This window comes from Vigna angularis, chromosome 10 (genome assembly GCF_016808095.1).
Source record: "Vigna angularis cultivar LongXiaoDou No.4 chromosome 10, ASM1680809v1, whole genome shotgun sequence".
NCBI classification, from domain to species: Eukaryota; Viridiplantae; Streptophyta; class Magnoliopsida; order Fabales; family Fabaceae; genus Vigna; species Vigna angularis.
The window spans coordinates 4,320,742-4,341,629 of record NC_068979.1 but is presented as its reverse complement, the minus strand read 5'-3'; the positions used below and the strand labels follow the sequence as shown (position 1 = coordinate 4,341,629).

Sequence of the window (20,888 nt, the reverse complement as noted above, 5' to 3'; positions counted from 1 at the left end):
GGCGGAGACTGCTAACGTGCGCTTGAAGTGTGTGTTTGTGTGGAGGGTGTTAGCGTGATGGGTGCGTTTGGACTTGATGGACTTTTGGTTTCAGCTCTGCGTGACATTGGTTAATCTGAGATGACGAAAAATAAGAACTCAGTTTTGCCCCCAACTGAGATGACGAAGAAGCAACGTGGCAGATACTTAAGAAGAAGACGTGATCTCACCGTTTGCCAGATCAACTAAAAGTTGACGCCGTCCAGTTTTAAGGACTAATACTAATAGTTTTAATACTATGAGGACTAAAAATCATCAAAGTTTCGAGTAGGGACTAATACCAAAATCGTGTGATACTTAAGGAACGAAAAACATATTTAACCCAATATACTTTTACAAAATCTTTCATAGTTTGGTAAAATTTAATTTATCGTGATAAAAAATATATTTCAACTTTTCAACTATATACTCAATTAACTTGTGGAAAGTTGAGTTAAATATATGATGAGTGGACTTTTTGAAATTAAAGAAAAATAATTTTCCTAACTTAATGTATAGTTGTTTTTTTCTCCCTACGCAAGAGCAGAAAATAATGCATTTGGTAGATAATAGGAAAGTGTAGATGAAAGTTGATATATAAGGTTCCAGTGGTGCATGCATATTCCTCTTCAGATAATTCCATGTGCTAGATTAGTTACATAATGTTTCAAAATTTCACTGCTATACACAGTCTTGTTTAGTGGAACCATATGACTACCTTCAAAATATCCCTGCAAAGCTAATAATAAGATACTTTAATTTAGATCCTTATGTTACTTTTGCAACTGTCTCAATCACTTTAAATTTTAGAAAAGGAATATTTAGAGTTTATATTTACAAAGAATAACTTAAATTATGATGTAATATTATTTTAGATTATATATTTTTCAAAAGTATGTAAATCACTTTTAAAATAAGAATAAAATGCAGTAATATAGATCCTACGCATCTATGTTATGATCTTCAATTTTGGTAAGAACTTCGTATATATTTATGTATGTTGAATATAATAATTGTGAAAAGTATTATTTTCTCCCTGATATTTGATTTAGTCATGTACATGCAATGTTTCTCCCAGGATCAATCATTTTTAAATATGGTTTACACATTGAATACTTAAATGCTAGATTTAATATTGAAATGAATATAAATGTAGAAGACATTACTCAATAAATTAAATTTGCATTTATTTCTAACAAACAACATAATTTATTAATCTTAACATTACCAGTTCTCTTTACAGAAAACATTTCAAACTGAAATCATAACAATTTGTTGCATTTTTAAATAAGATAAGAGATATTTGCGAACGTTGAAAATCTATTTTTGATGTGGGGATTATTTTTATCGGATCACTTTGGTTACGTAAGTATGACAAAACCATCCTTTGGAAAATAAAAATCATAATTAATTAACATATACGACAAACAAAAGTCAGAAAGAAATCAGAATAAAAAGTTGCTGATAATATGGTACACCGCTAAAGGACTCAGAATCACCGTTAAAGATAATTATAGAACAGAAAATATTAATCGCTAAGGTAGTGATTTCTTACTCTTTAGTCACCGTACGTATAGGATTGGACATGTTTGGAGGATTATAAATAAGTTCAAAATTGAAATTTTATTCTGTTTTTTAAAATATTTTTGTTCTTTGAATTTAAAAATTAAAATGTATATGGTTTTTTTCAAAACAGTGTTAAAAAATTGTTAGATTAATATTAAAATTAAAATATGTCAAACAATATAAATATTTTAGACAAAAAGTTTAAAATCTTTTTAACATATTAAAAAATTAGATTTATTTATTGTTAAGTTTGATTGTCAAATTATATTAAAATATGAGATAGACACTAATTTTAATTTTCCGTTAAAATTTAAAAATTAAAAGCATATTTAATTTGAAATATAAAATCAATATTTGGATTCACTTTAACATTTCTTTATTTGAAACATGAGAACGTTAAACAGATTAAAAAATATAAATTGTAACTACTCAATAAACAACATATTATGAAAATTTAGAACTTAATTAAATTAAAACAATAATGAGAATAAAGCATAATTTTGTAAAATAAACTTTGATAGTATGATGTGAAGAATGTCAAAGTCGAAGAATAATGAGAATGCATAAGAACATAACACATTTACCCAACTTTCTTAGAAACAATGATAAAGTCATTTTGTTCAAATAGAAGCAAAGTTAATTTTAAATTATTTACACATAGTAAAAGTTCTTTTAGTTGTTTAGTGTTGATCAAGGAAACAAAATATAATAACTATTGCATTGCTTTACTTCAATACTTCATTATTCAATATCTTCCTTTATTCCTCAACCATCTAAATTTCTTTAGATTATCTATTTTATATTAAATTGGAAATCCACTGTACCTCCAAATATATAAAAAAAGTTATCCATTTTACCCCAATATCTATCTATCTATATCTATCTATATATATATATATATATTTATATTTGGAGAATTTTTTTTATACGTAGAGGTACAATAGCCCATAAAAATATAGGACATCCGTGCGGGTCTGTAGTTGCAATTGGCGATATTTTTGCATGTTTGAATTCTTAATGAACACAATGATTACAAAAGATTATTCCTGTAAGGCAATGACTTTAAATTAAAAAAGAATTAAAATGAGCATCACCAGCACCAAATCTAAAATATATTCATAACTGCCGTTTACCTTATTATCATATAATCCTACCTCACTATTCATGTACTATTGACTCCACTTTTTTAATTCACTACTCAAATTTACTGTTCTTTCTTAAAAAAAATATCAATAAAAAAACACTAGACAATTGCAATATAAAATCTGAGAGTGAAAAAATTTATCAATTTGTATTCATCTTAAGATTAGATAATAATTTTAGATAACCAAAGTGTACTAATGATGAAATATTGAAGGGTTAAAAGAAAAATATTTAAATATCCTTCACTATCATAACTCCACTGTTATGATCGCGGTACCAAACCGCTACTAGAAAAGAAAAAAAGAAAAAAAGAAAAAATGTCAAAAAGAATCATTTCAAACAAGTTTTTCAAGAAAAATATTTCATATGTTTCAAAAAAATTCTTTTCAGAAACCCTTTTCATATAGGTGTTTCAGAAAATTCATTTTGCAAAGTATTATATGCATTTTCTGAAAAGTGTATTCCGAGAATTTATTCAAAAAAATATGTTCCGGAATGTATTTCACCTGTTTTTTGGAGATTTATTTCAAAATTTCACACGAAAATTTTATTCTGATATTTCGTTTCAGAAAATTAATTCTGGAAAGCCTGTTCCGGACATTATAGTTTGAAAGTCACTTTTATAAGGATAAAATGGTCACTTTCATAAGAACATTTAAAGGACATTTGTGATTATTTAAAAGGCTTGATTTGGGCTCTTTTCTGGGCCAGATTTCACAAGCAGTCTAGAGGGGTTACTTTTAACACCACTCCATATTGTTCCTCCATCATCATACATTTTAAAAATTTGAAAACTATCTTTATATTTTAAAATATTCTAACTCCTAAATTTTTTCTGAAAGAATGTCGATATTCGTTGAAGAAAAAAGTACTTTAATGAATATATTACATTCATTCATGTTTTTTTTTTAATTTTTTATTTATTAATTTAATATTTTTATATAATTAATTAAACGGATATGGTCACATTCGTTAAGATTTTTTATCTTTTATAGTTTATTAATTTATTATATTTTAAATTAATATATAAATATTATTTTATTTTATTTTAAATTTATTATATAATTATATATAAATTAATTTAATTTTATTTAATAAAATAATTATTATTAATTTAATTTATATATTATTATTTAATTATTTAATTAATTATTATAATATTTTTTATATTATTAATTAAACGCCACATCCGTAAAAAAAAAAATTTCAAGTTTTTAATTTACGGAGATAGTCACATCCGTTTGACGGATATCAACATTCATTAAAAATGAAATGGATGTTAATATCGATTGAAGGTAAAACGAAGATGGACATGAGTAAATTAGGTATAGGGTGGTTCATAGAACATTTGGTGGCCGTGGATAAAGCAATACAAAACTTATTTTTAAACATAATTATACACTTTCTTTTATAATCTTAATTTATTGCGGTCTCAATTTACTAAAGCTTCTTAATAAAATACTTAATCATATCACACATACAAACAGAAGTGAATGTTTGCGGAGTCTGTTAACAATTTAAGTCCATCACGTAACTGGAAAAAATCCTGGTAGTAACGATACTTTTAAATATAACCGATGTTTAAATAATTCAAGTTTATTTATATTTCTATAATAGAAAATCAATGTATAAAGTTATTAATTCAAATTAACCAACTTAAATATCATTTTAAATTTATTAGTATTTAAATTTCTTTATTTATTTCTTTTATACATTAAAAATATAAATTATATGCGTCAAATAATCTTGGATCTATGAGAGCACTTCAACATTATAAATATTTCATTGACATTGATAATGTCTTTGTATTATATTATCTATTATATATACATACGCTTCTCTTTACTTTGTCTCCGAAAGCAAATTAACGTTGTAGTTTTATGTTTTATTTAGAAGATGTAGACCATGTATTCTAGAAAAGAGGCTATTTTATATTTTATTTACCAAGATGAAAACTACATATAGAATATATTTTATAAACAAATTAAAAAAACGTCATAATATTCTCAGTAATTGACAACACGAAAATCTAAAACCTAGCTTGGACCTTGCCACGTTGAAGTTGAAATCTATGTTAACCCATATAAGGAAAAGACAAAATGGATTCATCGATGGTATATTTGTAGAAACTTATTTGGTGACCACGGAATTAAATTTATCTACTAATATTAGCAACTACTGATATATCTTAAAATCAACCACTAATATATGAATAATCTCAGCGTTGCAGTTAAAATTTAATTAGAACAATTAAAAAAACAACTGAAACCCAATAGATGGTTAATAATTGAGAATTCTAGTTGCTTTTGCTTGTAAAGATTTCTTTCTTACAGATTTTGTCCCATTAAATTTAATTTTCCCAGATACTGAGGCACGTCTCATTTTAATTATATTTTCAATAATGCAGATATTTCAATAGAAAGAAAATGTGTCATTCCACCAAACACGACATCAGCTAGATGCTGTATCAGTTTAATAGATAATTTCAAGCATAAAACTGTATCAAATATTCAAAAAGATTTTTTTTTTATCACACATAATAGTGTTAAACGATTTCATTGTATTGCGTTTTTGTTAATGAAGGGTGCATGCGATCACTGTTCTCCATTACTCATGAATTAGGTGAACTGTGAAAGAAGTGGGAGAAAGCTTTACGAAAGACGGTAGATTAGAAAAATATTATCGGAGAAACTTAAGTTTTTTATATTTATTTAACATTATTTTTTCTTACTTTTTATTTTATTTTTTTAAAAAAATATAAAAATTTATATTTTTATGATCATTTTATTTTTATAATATATATTAAATAAATGTAAAAGCATCTCATTCTATTATTGTAGTACCATTGTATTAACTTACTTAAATGAAAAAGGAAAATGCAAAATTAGTTGATGGCTTCAACATAAATGGAAAACCAGAAAAAATCATGGAATTTCACGTAACTGGAGAGTTGCCAACGTTATCTCCACATGGCAGGGTGTGGTTGGTTGTTGGGATATTCTAATCAATCTTGTCCAAGTTGACCACTCCATCTTCAAATCAGCTTCTCTTCCTCACGACTCATACAAACCACACCCACAGAGATACGAACACGAACATTGGTATAACAATATAGGAGATGCTGTCATATGTTATTGTATGTTACAACCTCGCTGGCAATTAATGAACAACGCCAAATCTCACACCTTTACTTCTCTTTCCTCCTTCTGAACAATCCTTGTCCTTGTTGTTGATGGAGCTGTCTCTGCGGCTCACTCCTTCGCCTTCGAGTTCAACTTCATCTCTTCCTGCAGCACTTGCTCACTGCTCCAAGCTCTGTGAATTTCAGCCCAGGAAGAAGAAGAACAACGTGTGTTTCGACGCGCCTAAGCTTTCGGTGCGTTGTGTCAAGGCTTCGGCGGAGGGAAGCGGCGACGCAATCGATGATGGAAAGGCTCGAACTGGGTTCACTACACCTGCCATGGAGGTCACCACATTCAACCGCAGCACTTTCAACGATGCCGACTTTCCCGTTTGGGAAAAGATTGGTGCTGTCGTCAGACTCAGTTATGGCATCGGTGAGTTTAGCTCAGTTCTGACGACATCACGCTAACTTTTAAAATCTAATCAGTACCAAACTTCTGAACTTTTCTGCTACCCTTTTACTTTCTTTGAACTGAAGCAGAGAGTTGCTTTGTTGTGTAGCACATGAAGTAAAAGTGTTGGAAGATTCTCTTTAAATCAATCGAATTAATGAATTTTCCACTCGGGAAAATGGAAATTAGATTTTATATGTGAGTGGAACTTTACTTTTTCTAGCATGGGTTGATTGTGATGAGTTCCTTGTTGCAGGGATTTATGGTGCCATGGCTGTTGCGGGGAGTTTTATCTGTTCGATTACAGGAATTGACTCTCTGGGGGGTTTCCATCTATCGCTAGATGCCATTTTGGAAGGACTTGGATATGCAGCTCCTCCAATTATGGCCCTTTTGTTTATACTCGATGTAAGTTTGTTCACACGAATTGAGCCTTTGTGAATCTAAACTTTCCTCATTTTGAAAGCTCAAAGTAACGAGTTGACATGTTAACTAATAGGATGAAGTTGTGAAGCTATCACCCCATGCCCGTGCCATCAGAGATGTTGAGGATGAAGAACTGTGGAGCTTTTTCTATGGGATGTCCCCTTGGCAGGTAATTTGATGAAACTTGCTTGCTTTGACATTGTGAATTGTTTGAAATCTAGTTCTATGACGAAGAAAGATCTAATTGAATGTTCCATGCAGTTTATACTGATGGTTGCTGCGAGTTCAGTTGGAGAGGAGCTCTTCTACAGGGCTGCTGTTCAGGTTTGTTTAGGAGCTTCTGCCTCTGGTTTTGATTAATCTTTGGATAAGCTTAAAATTGGGAATAATGAAATGCCTTTTGTGTTTAATGTACCTATGATGAATAATTCAATTATGAATAAATGCATGCAGATGAATTAGATCCGGTACTGCCTAAGATGAAGGACTGTTGCACAGTTCTTCAAGTGTAGCTGGATTCTATACTTGAACTTGAACTCTATAGTGTAATGCCCGGTAAACAGTTGAAAATGTAGAAATAGTATATAAGAAAAACAAAGTTTACAAACATTAAGTCTTAAAGTTTTAGATTGGAAGAAATATCTGGTATTTTGTATGGACAACTCATATCTTAGAGATAGTCAAACTTTCCGGTCTATCTCGACAAAAAAAATAAAATTCACATCACTAAATTCATTTTGTCTGCTTCAAACTAGAGCTTTATGGTGAAAATTTGTTGATGGTGAAAATAAAAGAAAAAAAATTGTAGGCTTTATAGTCATTGTTTTCTGCATAGGACACTGTATATGTGTGTCTAATAAGTTATTATTGCAATTCGACAGGGGGCATTGGCTGATATATTCTTAAGAGGCAGTAATCTTATAACAGATGCTCAAGGAATGGCATCATTGGTACGTATGTGTACAATTTCTTAATTTGTTATGATAAATTTGGTGCCTTGACAACCCATAATGATGGGAGCCTCATGCACTTAACAACCCATTATTCAGTTTCCTTTTATGTTACAAGTGTTAAAAGCTAAAAGTTTGATTCCAAAGGCTAACTTATGATTTTTGTATGGTAAAATGTAGACTGGTGTGCTGCCTCCATTTGTTCCATTTGCTCAGGCATTTGCAGCAGTTCTTACAGCTGTCCTTACTGGATCTCTCTATTACATGGCTGCCTCTCCTAAAGGTCACTTTTTTTTATTTCTCTTTTTAGACTTTCCCTATTATGTTTTCAGTCTGATTAACGAAGGCCTTTTTTCTTTCTCTTTCAGATCCTACTTATGTTGTTGCACCTGTTACACAGTCTCGCTCTGGTCGTCAAGATTTGAAAAAGCTGTTTGAAGGTTCAGTTCTTTTCTCCTGTAGCACACTTTTGGAATCAGTTCACATCTTCCTTATTTGTCATCATTCTAAACGAGTGAATTATAGTTCTGTCAACAGATTTATATTGTTGTTTCCATGAAAATAAGATTTGGAGCAAATTTGACTTGTTAATTTACTGATAAGTAACGATGGTACATTTGATCAAGAAAATGCCTTTGAGAAACATCATTTATCATTTTCTAGCAGTGATGTCTTGATCTGAATCATTCTAATTTTGGTTTGCAGCCTGGTATGAAAAACGGCAAATGAAAAAAATCTATTCTCCACTTCTGGAAGGATTACTAGCCCTGTACCTAGGTCTGGAGTGGATCCAGGTAATCTTTAACTTGAAATTTTATTTATTTCACAATTATTTGGTTGTTGTCTTGGGTTTAAGAGGTAAAAACTAATTTTTATTTATTTATTTTTCTGTTTGGAATGCAACGTGACAGACTGATAACATTCTTGCTCCGATTATCACACATGGCATATATTCCACTGTGATATTGGGACATGGGCTCTGGAAGATACATGACCACCGGCGTAGACTACGTCAGAGAATCCAACAGTTAAAATCAGAAGAAAAAAACACCAACTAGATTTTGAAATATTATCACTGTTTTTGGTTGAAAAGAAGTGTATATTAGAGTTGTTGTATAAAGAGAATATATGTATACTCATTTTAGTTTTTGTCTCGTACATAAAGAATAATCAGGTTTTGTTTACAGAATTTTCTAAATAAGAGTTGTCACCTTTTTTTCCCCAGTAAAATGGGATAATAAAAATGTTGGTTCTTTTGGTCAGCGACACGAGGTTTATAACATAGACAATTGCTAAACGTATTCGCTGTAATTGTTAAACATATTCTCTCTTTCAATTACCTAATACCCTTAAAACGCAACTGCTAAACAGAAATGGTCAACTCTACAAGAAGAAAAAGAAAGGTAACAATGAAAACAAATGGAAAAGTATTTGGAGAATTTGAAAGGGGATGGCTGTCAATCACGACCATATGTTTTTTAATGCCAAAAACTAAGATTTTTTTTTTTATCGAAATTACTCGCAAGTAAAAACAAGAGAATTGGATCAACTGTTCACCCAACATGAGTACCAAATTAATGAATCACTGATTGAATATTATATTAATGATTAAACTGAATCAATATATAAATAAAATCTGGCATAGACTTTATTGAAAGAATTTGTTTACATGTTGGTAATATTTTAGCAATTGAAGGGTATGGAGTCCAAGTTTCAATCCATAAACGACACCTAAAAAAAGAGAAATAGAAATAGGGGAGAAATAAATGCAGAGATTGAGTTGGAGAATTGACGAGATGTTGCAATAAATGAAATGTGCATATCGGGAAAAGAAATGATGAGAAGAGAGACTCAAGGGCGATGCCTAAAGAGAACGCAGCATCAACCATAGAGAAACACGTTTTATTAGGGAAATTGGTAAACTCGTATCACTACTATTATGGGCTTTCGTCAATCAGGATTGCTTTTTCATCCCAATTAACCGAACGAATGAGTTATCAAGTCCATGATTTCTTTTAATTATTACTACTATTATTCAAATAAAATATGATTCATAATACTATTGGTATTTTCTTTAACCTACAAACTATGTTTATCAATAATAGATATATTATTACACTTTAAATGACTCCGGTGCATCCATAGGTAAAAATACTAGTTAATAACAATTTTAAGGCAACTTTTTCTAGAATCTGCCCGCACCCACATACACTTTTATATTTCGGATTATATAATTTAAAATATAACTTTTTGATTTCTGTATTGTATATTTTGAAATATAAAATAAAAAAATAAATTCTAAATCATATATACCAAATTATAAACAATAATTTAATTATACATTCTATAATATAAGATGAAAAATATCTTCTTCCATTCCGGCCGGAATACAAAAATGTATGAGTACATGCTAAAATTATGGAGGTGCAGGAAGTTTCCATTTTCAATCTAAAAGTATAATATCGGTCCTAGATCCAGTTTTGATTGAATCAACTAGTCTGGTCCGAATCTTAAAATACTGCTCACAATGTTAAATTATTTATCATAAATTTAAAGTATAATGTAAATGTTAACAGGTGATTATGAGTTTTAATTATAGTATTTATATGTTTATAAATATATATATTTTTAAATGTAATCTAGAGACTAAAATAAAAAAGTAATTTACTTGCATGTATTTGATGTTTAAAGAAAACACTAGGCAAGACAAAGCATTTGTGTACAACCTTGTTGGTATTTGCTGCCATTTGTTTAAAAAAGGTACTTTGGCCGGAGAAGTGTATGGGGATGAATGAAGAAGTGAGTAACCTCTTGACAGCCCATGGAGCAGCAGTATTATTTTTCTCAATCTTCCAGCTGAGAGATGATTCTCGCAAAGACCCGATATCCTTGGGACATATCCGTGAAAAGGCAGTACTCGTTCGCAGCATGGTATGTAGCCATTAGGCCTGGACATAACGTTAAATACAATAAGGTACTTTAATTACTTCCAAATTCAATATGCATCATATTATTCTTAGGCATGTCATACCGTAGCCAGATGTTTGGACATCAAAACCTTCTTCCTGTGACACAAAGAGGGAGCTTAAGTATTTAATCTATGTAATACAAACGCTTTTCATGAACCAATGAGAGTATTTCTCTTTCACCTGTAGTTCCCGAATGAGAGGCAAACTCCCAGTAATCGAGTAAGGCTTTACGTACCCAACCACTTCTTCAGTTGCTTTGCATAAAACATGGAAACCTTTAGAATTAAGATCACAAGCAACTCCAGACAGTGCCTCGTTAAAAGTTAAAGTTAGGCTGTAAAGAAGAGGAAGGAAGCCTAATGAGTAACAGATAATCTTTTAGTTCAAAGAAAACGATCCAATCAAGAGATCGAAGAAGATACAAGTGATTAAAGATTCTAAAGTAAATGGCTGACTATTTGGAGTTGAGCACTAAACCAGAATTTGCTACGTCAGGGAGGATAGACAGGGTCTCACCTTCCTCTTATGTTTTCATCGGGTAGGACATATTTTGAAACTGGACCTCTACTTTCTAGCTTCTGAATATTCTTATTAATATCGTCCACGTATTCTTGCAGCTTCTTCATTACATCCTTTACACTGACCAAGGCATTACGCATTGGATATGATATTATTTACATAAAATAAGTAAAACTGAAAACTGCCATCCTATAAATATATATAATTTGCACTTACAATAAGCTAGTAAAACAAATAAAGAAAAAAAACTGAACCATATAACTTCCTTACAACCAAAAATTTGACCGTACTGTAAGACGTAGCTTACTTGTAGAATGGAGTCAACCTGCAGCAAACAAACGAGATACATCTGTAATGCAATGCCATTCTTAATAAATGCCCAGGGTAATTCCAAGGAGGAGAATTAACCTCACATCTCCTGAAATAGTACATTCCCCTGGAATTTGGTTGATTCCACCTCCTGGATCTGCAGTAAGGATGTAATAATTATGAAATGTGTAGATTTTATTCTTCATAAAAACAAAAGGCAGACAACTTACAGCTCCATTGGGTTGGTTTCATGGTTGATGGAGTTGCAAACCCGTAGACCTGTTCCTGAGGATGAGGTGGGAAGTCTCGGTAAAATCGGGACTGGATTTCCTTTAGAGCATCCATGCCTAGCTCCAATGCATTAATAGCCTACAAGTAGCCAAATGGAAAATAAGTTTTCAACTGTGATACTTATAACAAATATGCCCAATTTTCAGGCAGCAGGGATATGACACAAGAAAAATACAAATATAGTATTGGTATTTCCTTTATATCTGAACGAATGATACCCAGCAATTGTAACATGATACACACACAATCAAGCACAGGATGCAGCCGAAAGTATTTTCTGCTCCTTAATTAATTTTGTCAATAATAAGGTAGGAAGTGAAAGCAAAGGTGTATAACCAGGGATGATACTGTAATACAACAGAAATATTTTACTTTTTACTCAAAAGAAGAAAATAGGCAGTATCTACCAAATATCGTTGGGCTAGAGTGCCAGAGTAGCAATCCTCTTCCAATGGTCCCACATTTTTGTTATGCCATGTGTAAAGTACTGTAGCTAATTTTTTACCTCACTACTTTACCATATTTTTGCTTATTTTGTGCTCAAATAAGCATACCCTAAATAAAGACAAATGAAACCACAGTACAGTCCTCATCAAACCTCAGTTATAACTCTTCCAGACGCTAACTACCTAACCCTTTAAATCCAAACCAATCACGCCATAAACTAGCCCGGAGGTTCTGACACCTTACAAACCAACCAATACTTTTGACCCCAGGATGCAGTTCGTATAGCCCAAACAAGCTACATGTCTTAAGACTAGTCTAGATGGTGAATACATGGCTACCCATAACACTCAAACAATCAAAGGTCTACTTAACATGACCTGGTGGTGAATAAAAGATAGAATTAAAATTTAAAATCCCCAGTGATTTGTTCCATTACTTTCCCAGCATTCTAAATTTTAATAATGTTAAAAATTTGCACATAAGCTAAACTAAAATTCTTTCCTTAACAAACAATATAAGCATATTATTACTCTAATGCATAATAAATAGACATGTGTTAATAGAATGGATTATTATTTGTTAGCTTCTATCCCTGCATAGCACTGGTAAAGGTCTTTTAATCTGTTGAATTACAGACTCACATTAAAATATCTATTGCTACCAGACCAAGACAGCAACTACAACATATCTGAAAAGCAAGTTTGGCCGTATAATGGGCAGACGACTCAATTTAATATTAAAATAGACGTAAAAACAGATTTGTATTGTGCAGTTATTCCCATAGTTTTCAGCTCCAAGGGACAGATCATGGATCCTTCAAGTTAATCAAGTGAAAACTATTACTAAGCATAAATGTGAAGCTGAAATTAATTTGAGCTGTAACATTTCTGCACAACCGAATCACTATCTAATAAGTCTAAGTATCAAACAATTCCCAAATATTTTACTAGCTTCAAGTTTGCTATGATTGCACACATTTGACATGCCTTTATAGAGGAAAACACTTATTATATTTCATATTTGCTTACCTTCTGAACTAAAGCAAAGCATTTTTTTTTCACGGATTCTAGTGGTAAATGGCCATGTTCACAAGGCATTCTTTTAATTTCAAATGTTTAAAGATTTTTCATTGTAAAAAAATTTTGGGGCAGGGGGTTCAGAGGAACATATTTCATCCATTCCCCAAAAACCGTGCCCGGACGCAATCATAAACAAAAGCAGAGTTCAAGAAGCAATTATGATTGGATCGGTCACATTGTGCTAGCCTCTTGGATAATCAGCACATAGAACATTGTCAATACTATGTGAAGACTTTATCAGACAGAAAATATAATTGCTCAGAAAATTAGAACAAGATTGTAGGCAATAATATAAGAGCATACTTTATGAGCTAATCCACTGTGAAAGAGCTTCCCCGTGACCTGAAGTTTCCAAGGTATCATACCACCAGTCCCTACGCATGGTTGTTTATCTGCCGTGTCAATCCAGTACCTGAGCAGAAACTGCACAGAATTAAAACTAGCAGAAATATTAAAAGTGGAACTGAAATCGCTAATAACGTTTTTTAAAGAGATCAATTCAGAGTTACTTAAGAATTTCTTTAATTTTAATTTAGACACGCATTAACGAGATAACAAAGACTTACAGAGGGCCATTCTTCAGCTTATTGAGGAGACCATCTTTGACAAGCGCATCCACACCAATACCAGTAATTGAAGAATTCTCTTCGTTGGCTATAAAAACAGCAACAACAGATGATTTCAAATTCGGCTTGGTTTGCCCGAGCTTTTTCATGAGTTCCGCGACAAGTGCCACGTGGCCCAGACAATCAGTAGTTCCACGACCCCGAAGCTTATCCCCATCAATGCTCAGTGAAAACGGATCAAAATCCTGCATCACATCGAAATGGTTGCGAGTGTTATGGTGGTGATGTGAGATGGTAAATGGCACAAAATAAGAAAGAATGAATGGATACCCAATCGTTGGGATTGGCGGTGACGACGTCCATGTGGCAACCGACGAAGGAGAGGATTTTACCGGGAACGGTGCCGGGGTACTCGACGATGAGGTTCCCCCGTCCGGGAGTGTAGGTGACGTGGTTAAGGAGCAAGGGACCGCCGCCGGTGGTGGTGCTGAAGGGTAATAGAACGTCCAACACGTGTTTCACCACTCTGTCCTCCTCGGGAACGAGCTCCGGTGGGTTGTTCTGCACGTGCTTTGATTCCCCAATCAGCTTGGAGAGAAGAGGCACGAATGAGTCCCTCTCCAGATCCCCTAATGTTGCTAACAACTCCGCCATTGAATTTCCAAAACCTTTCTCTTCTCTTCTTCCTCTTTCAGTTTTCCTCTTCTTCTTACACTCTTATCCCATTCCTACTTCTTTGTTACGTTACGTTATTCTGCTCCTCGTTCGGTTTCGGTGCATACTTCGTTCTTGGACCGCGGTGACCCACCTTGAATCAAGGGCCCAGATTCAGCATATAATGGGCCAATACAATGAATATCGATTCCAGCCCATTTAGTTACTCAGGTTTGAAATTCGAAAGATAAAGTAATAAACAAAAAGCTTTATCTGAACTATTATGGGATTCAATTTTACTATAATACATCTTTTGTCAAAAACCAAGTATATTCGTTATTCCTTTCATTTCACAAATATTTTTTCATGAAATTCGAATTATCAATCAATTGTAAACTATTTTATGTTATACCAACTCAATCAAAAGCGTCTTACATTATTTTAAAGTTTATATATTTTGAAATAATTGTTTACTAATAAGATTTTTAACTTAAAGTGAATACCATTATTACACCGGATTAATTTCTGAAGGGTATTCAGATATTAGCACCTGGTATTTTATTTCATCCGAAACTCATTAAAAAAAAGTTGTAGGAAACAAGTGACTATATTTCTAAATATTAGGGTGCATAGGAATTTTTAATTTTTTTAAAATATATTTAAAAAAATTAGTTTTATTTATTTAGTTTTTAAAACCCTTGCTTTGAAAACAAATTTCAAAACTTAACAAGTTTTTAGATGAAAAATTAACTACTCACTAACATAAAGTTATTTTATGAAACGGTTTTTCAAAATAACAAATTGGAAATGATGACTTTGATACTGGTTGTGATAAAACACATTTTATTTTATGATATTAGGTTTATTTAAAAATAATTTAACATGAGATTAAGAGTCTTTTAAAATTAAGAATAATAAAATAAAATCAAAGAAAGTCTTAATTTTTTTAAGAAAAGGTTAAAAAAACATTAAGACTGGGATGGTCTTGAGTAAATATAAATAATAGCTGGAATATAATGAAGATGATACGTAAAAAGGCAGAAGCAATAAATAAATAAATAAAGTGTGTGAATTGAAAATTGAAAAAGACCAAGCGGACATTGTCATATTCTGAGTGAGAGGAGAAATGTGAATGTATGCAAAGTATGTATGTATGGATATGTTTACGTCTATTTCTGTGCGGGAAGTGTCACTGTTAAGAACAGTCAATTGTTAGAAGGAAGGGAAAGAAAAAAAAAAAGGAGAGTGACAGGGTTCCATGCAGATGCAGGCAAGGTAAGCATAAGGAAAGAGCAATGATTATCGATCTGTGATGACTGACTGGGTATACGAGCCCAGACCCTGACCACGACTAAACCTCAATCCCACCTCCACCTAATATAATAACCATAATCATTAATTTAACATTAATACATTTATTAAGAAGTGCATGCATGCAGGCAGAGTAGCTTTATAAATAAATATATAGTTTTTTATGGGTATGTAGAGATGTTAGGTTTAAATTCCTAAAAAAGTAACCTGGGTCGGTTAAATATTCTTTTGCCGAGAAGTTACAGATGAATAGAGGACAGGACAGACACTGAAAGCATGGTTTATGAGATGTGAAGATGTTTGAAAATGGTGGTAATAAAGCAGAGGGTAGAAGAGAAGAGAAGAGAAGAGAAAAGGGGGACCAATAATTAAGGTGTCCATAAATATATGTGCTCCTCTTAGCTGGCTGTCCTGCGCTCCTATGGTTTTCGCGGGGACCGCGACAGGGTAACGTTAATTATATACAATCTGTCCTATTCTCAAACATCAACACACTCTCTCTAATACTCTTTACAAATATTATATCTCCACACCACACATCTATTTCTTCCCTACGCTTCAAACCAGACAACACACCAAAATAAACTTTTACTAACTCTCATCACTCATCACTCATCAGATCATGTAACACAATCATCTCTCACACCACTCACAATATTAAAAAATGGTTTTAAACCTAAAAAGAAACTGATAGAACAAAATGTCCACATAGATCTCACTAAGATAGGTTCTAACTATAGTTCTGATACAATGTTAGAAGTAAGCTTTAAGCCTAACTCAACCCCATACAAAACCGGCTTATAAGGAAGAGTTTGCACCCTATTTATATATATTATAACTTAACTTTATCTTTAGTCGACATGAGATTTCCAACACACAACCTAACTTTTCATTATTTCTTAAGTGAAACATAGATCTCGCAAAACATATAATATCAATAAAAATATCCTTTTAAAATTATTAAAAAATAAATTTTAAATTTGAATAATAATGACAAGTTATTAAACTTTAAATCTAACTTAATCGTACAAAATTTGTTACGTAAAATTAATTTTGACTAGTTTTACAAATTAAATTAGACTAAAATTTTATTTTTTAATATAATATATGAGTAATGAAATAAAACTTACTTTAATAAAATTTGTTGTTAATTAAAATTACAGTTCTATCTTTTATTTATTGAATTTTTTATTAATATTTAATTTCACTGTATACGTCTTGACATGAAATATATACTTAAAAGTTCTATCCATTGGAAATAATATATAAGTAGAAATCTTGTTTTATAAATTAATTTTGTAACTTGAAATGAACTTAAAATTTGACTTTTTAACAAAAACACACAATGATTAATAAAAGCAAATGTTAAAATAATTTGGACGTTTTTATCTAGAAATATGTTTTAATTTATTATTGTTTTATTTTCATTATTATATCAAGTAATGGATTATTTTACTTGATATAATGAAAATACAGCATCTACATCTTAAAGTAAACATCAATGAAAAATAGCGCTTCCATATCTATGATGAGATACTATTGAAGAGTACCCTTCCTTTATTGTACAGAACATTTGTTTTATATGTAGGGTCACTGAATTGATTCCTGTGTATAAATGTTGATTTAACATGGAAGCGTTTTATAATTTAATTTGACTTTCTTCAGCAATGGAGTTGAAATAATTAAAGCAGATTTTGTGTAAGGTGTCGTGATCATCTTATTATACTTCTATTATACTCACCTAATTCAATACTAGTTTTAGTATCTCTTAAATCTCAAATACTTACACCTTTATTCAAATATAGTGCTAAATATTAATTCTTTTAATATATTTTGGGGAAATTTTATCATAAAACAAAGGAATTACTTTTATATTTATAAACTAGAATTTCCCTTTCATATGTACTTTTAAGTCTACTAAATATTCTTATTGTCAAAGAAAATGAAGAAATATTTTATTTAATTCGAAAGACATATTTATCCTTGTTGTTGTAACAAGTCAAAATAAAACTCAAATTACTATTTTTCTCCATGACATTTGTATAATTAAGTGACATAAATAATTACCACTTATAATCAATATTGGTACATGATTACATAAAATCAGTGATTTAAAATTTTAATTAATCTAAAAATATAATTTATTTTGCATAGTATTAATATTTAAAGTTTAAACTCGCCTCAAATTTACATTAAAATTAGATTTATGTATTTGAAATGAATAAAAATAACATTATATGTTTAAGAGTAGTCACATGACTTGGTGTAGAAGAAAATAACTCAGTAAATATTATGTAAGAAATGTTGAAGCATCAAATTAATATACAAAAAATTATAAATTTATAATGTAGTTTTTTCATCTTTTACCAGTTAATAATAGATGAAAATACAGTTAAGTGTAACTTAATTTCGTTTGAATGGTACATTTACTTATATAAAAATCGATTTATTTCTATATGACGTGTATCTCCAATAAATAAAATCACATCAAAGGGAGTATTTAATTATACCTGTTTGGAAATAATCATTAACTCAAGAAGTCAAGACATAAATGTGAATGTCAAGGTCAAAATCACACGCAACCCATCTATATTCGCCAGCAGCACCTGATCCTACAAACCTAATGTGATACTCTAAAGTCTAATCTATCGAAAGTTGGAGGCTTCAAACTGATTAAGAAATCATGTCCTTTATGAATATAATGTTTTCTAATATGTATTAAAACTCTAACTTATGTATATACACACACACAGAGAGTGGAGTATCTGATATGTAATGAGCTGAAATTAGTGCTGATTTGAGGAAGAATTGAGGTCGGAGTGTCGTTCTGGGCCATGTGTTTGTCTTATAATTGTAATAAAACGACATCATAAACCAAACAAAGGTCATATGATTACTCACGTAAAAGTGATTCGAGTTTTGGATATCTGGGTTGGAGTTAGGACCACATGCAGGGAGAAGACATTCATATTGAAGTATGCAACAAAACTAGAAAGCTATATAAATGTACGATTTCTGCTCAAGCCTTCCTCAACAAAGATTGCACGCCAATGCTGCTGCTTAATAACTAGCAAGAACACATGCACATGTACCACGGGGTCCCCTGCATAGTTGTAGCCCACTGACTCCCATTTATTGTCCCCATTTTAAGTTTGTTTTAGGAAAATGTTTGGTGGACATGCATTGGGCTGTCCACATCCCCATTCAGAAACAAATACAAAAGAGAGAGAAATCATACTTCTGTCAACTAATAACATGAACTCATAACATATGCTACTCCTTATTTATTGAACTAAACATATTACCCAATTTTAAAAAATTTATATTTGTAACATTTCACATTACTATTTCCAAAAACACTACTCCTCTCCAATGGATTTCGGTGTGGAAGCCTACCAATTTTGTAAAGTTTGTCTTTTTATCCTGATTATGAGATGTAAATGTCTTTTTTATGCTGAGTTAATACATGATTCTCTCCTTAAAATTATGTCTCTAAAGCATCTGTTGTTGTCTTTTTACCGGGGGACAACTAAGCAAAGAGGATTGGCAATTTATCTGAAAATGAGGCGCAATCTATTGTTAACACGCTATCAGAATTTACATTCAACTTCTGTAAACTTCACCCTAGCAGTGAAAAGTACAGGAGTGGAATTAAAGCTGGTCATAATGTTAATCAATTTACCTAAATATAAAATATGAAATTAACTTCTCTAAATGAAATTTAAATAATAAATAAATAATAGGAACTTTCTTTACGTACTAATTTTTTGGACAAATATTAAGCTTTAGAAACAGACCAACAGCCACCCATTTGCCTAATACTACAGTTCTGCTGTACTACTGTTACATTACTTTAATCTCTCTTCTGAGTTGCTTCGCAGTGATGACACTCTATAACATGGAACTAAATGATAAACACCATTTCGATGAAAATGAAGCTTCTCTCAAAGGGTTGAGTAGCTGCAGTTTCCCAAGCCTCCTTCACTCACACATATACCATTATGTAATTCACGGAAAATCGGTTGGTCAAAACCATGGGTCAGTACACTGCTCGTGTTGTGGAGTTGAAATCCTATTTTGAGCTTGATTGAGGTGAATGAAAAAAAAAATGTTATCAATACAAAAAGTCATGTAAAATGTCATTTTTAAAGTAATTCAATGCATAACAGTTATATATACTATAACTATTTGCAATTTATTTTGGGTGAATCTGATATTTTGCATTTTAGAGGCTACCAAATAGGAGCAAATCTATGGAGTAGAGCATTTGTAGCTGCTGTTAAAGAGGATGCTTAGACATTACAATTAGGATCACAAGCAAGTTAGCATCTGTTGTCTTAACGGACGGAGCAGAATCTACAAAACCTACAATTCTGCAGCTTTTTCTCCCTTTCAAGTTTGAACACATGTTTATATCTTCTTTCGATTTTTTAACTCCAAGAATAAGTTGGGATTTCATCCTTTTGGATTCTAATCTATGATAAAACTTTTAAAATAATATATATTGAAGTGAATAATTATAAATGAATTCATTTGTTTTATTTATATATAGAGCAGTGCTTTGACGGAGAAGTCTTTTAAATGATCTGCAGTGGGAAATAATTAATAAATGATGAAATAATCTGAATCTTACACCATTTATGCCAAAAGAAAAAAATTTTGGTGGATGATACTTGAAACTAACTCTAACAATGTAAAGATAACTTAATCCAAGAACTATTAATTATAATTGTAGATCATATAAATATTTTCCCACCTAACTTTTTTCCCCCTGTAATTCATATATATTCATAATTTTCATTTCAAGAAATTACAAATTTTATTTATATATATATATATATATATATATATATATATATAGAGAGAGAGAGAGAGAGAGAGAGAGAGAGAGAGAGATCGTTTTAGTTATTTTAAAATGTAATATTATAATAAATTTCATTCATGTTAATATTTTTTATGTTTTCTCAAACTGAATTCATTTTATTTCATAATTTTTTTACTTACTCATTTTTACTTATTTCAGTTTTCTGACTTGAACAAACAAAATGTATGAATGTAAAAAAGA

General features: G+C 31.1%; 2 protein-coding genes across 2 annotated transcripts; one reads left to right on the top strand and one right to left on the bottom strand.

The window, feature by feature from the left end:
• The first annotated feature begins 5,779 nt into the window (after positions 1-5,779).
• Positions 5,780-8,940, top strand: LOC108334674 (uncharacterized). Its single transcript, XM_017570571.2, has 9 exons — positions 5,780-6,284; positions 6,559-6,710; positions 6,802-6,897; positions 6,990-7,052; positions 7,610-7,678; positions 7,859-7,961; positions 8,047-8,118; positions 8,384-8,472; positions 8,590-8,940. Exons 1-9 carry the CDS (start codon positions 5,960-5,962, stop codon positions 8,734-8,736), a joined length of 1,116 nt encoding a protein of 371 aa, XP_017426060.1. The 5' UTR covers positions 5,780-5,959; the 3' UTR covers positions 8,737-8,940.
• Positions 8,941-10,325: 1,385 nt separating this feature from the next.
• LOC108334661 (acetylornithine deacetylase) lies at positions 10,326-14,603 on the bottom strand. The gene is made up of 10 exons (XM_017570558.2): positions 14,189-14,603; positions 13,859-14,103; positions 13,596-13,704; positions 11,706-11,844; positions 11,575-11,632; positions 11,474-11,491; positions 11,164-11,286; positions 10,828-10,981; positions 10,710-10,743; positions 10,326-10,626 (listed from the first exon to the last, which is right to left on the bottom strand). The coding sequence occupies exons 1-10, from the start codon at positions 14,510-14,512 to the stop codon at positions 10,523-10,525; spliced, it is 1,308 nt and encodes a 435-aa protein (XP_017426047.1). The 5' UTR covers positions 14,513-14,603; the 3' UTR covers positions 10,326-10,522.
• Positions 14,604-20,888: the final 6,285 nt, after the last annotated feature.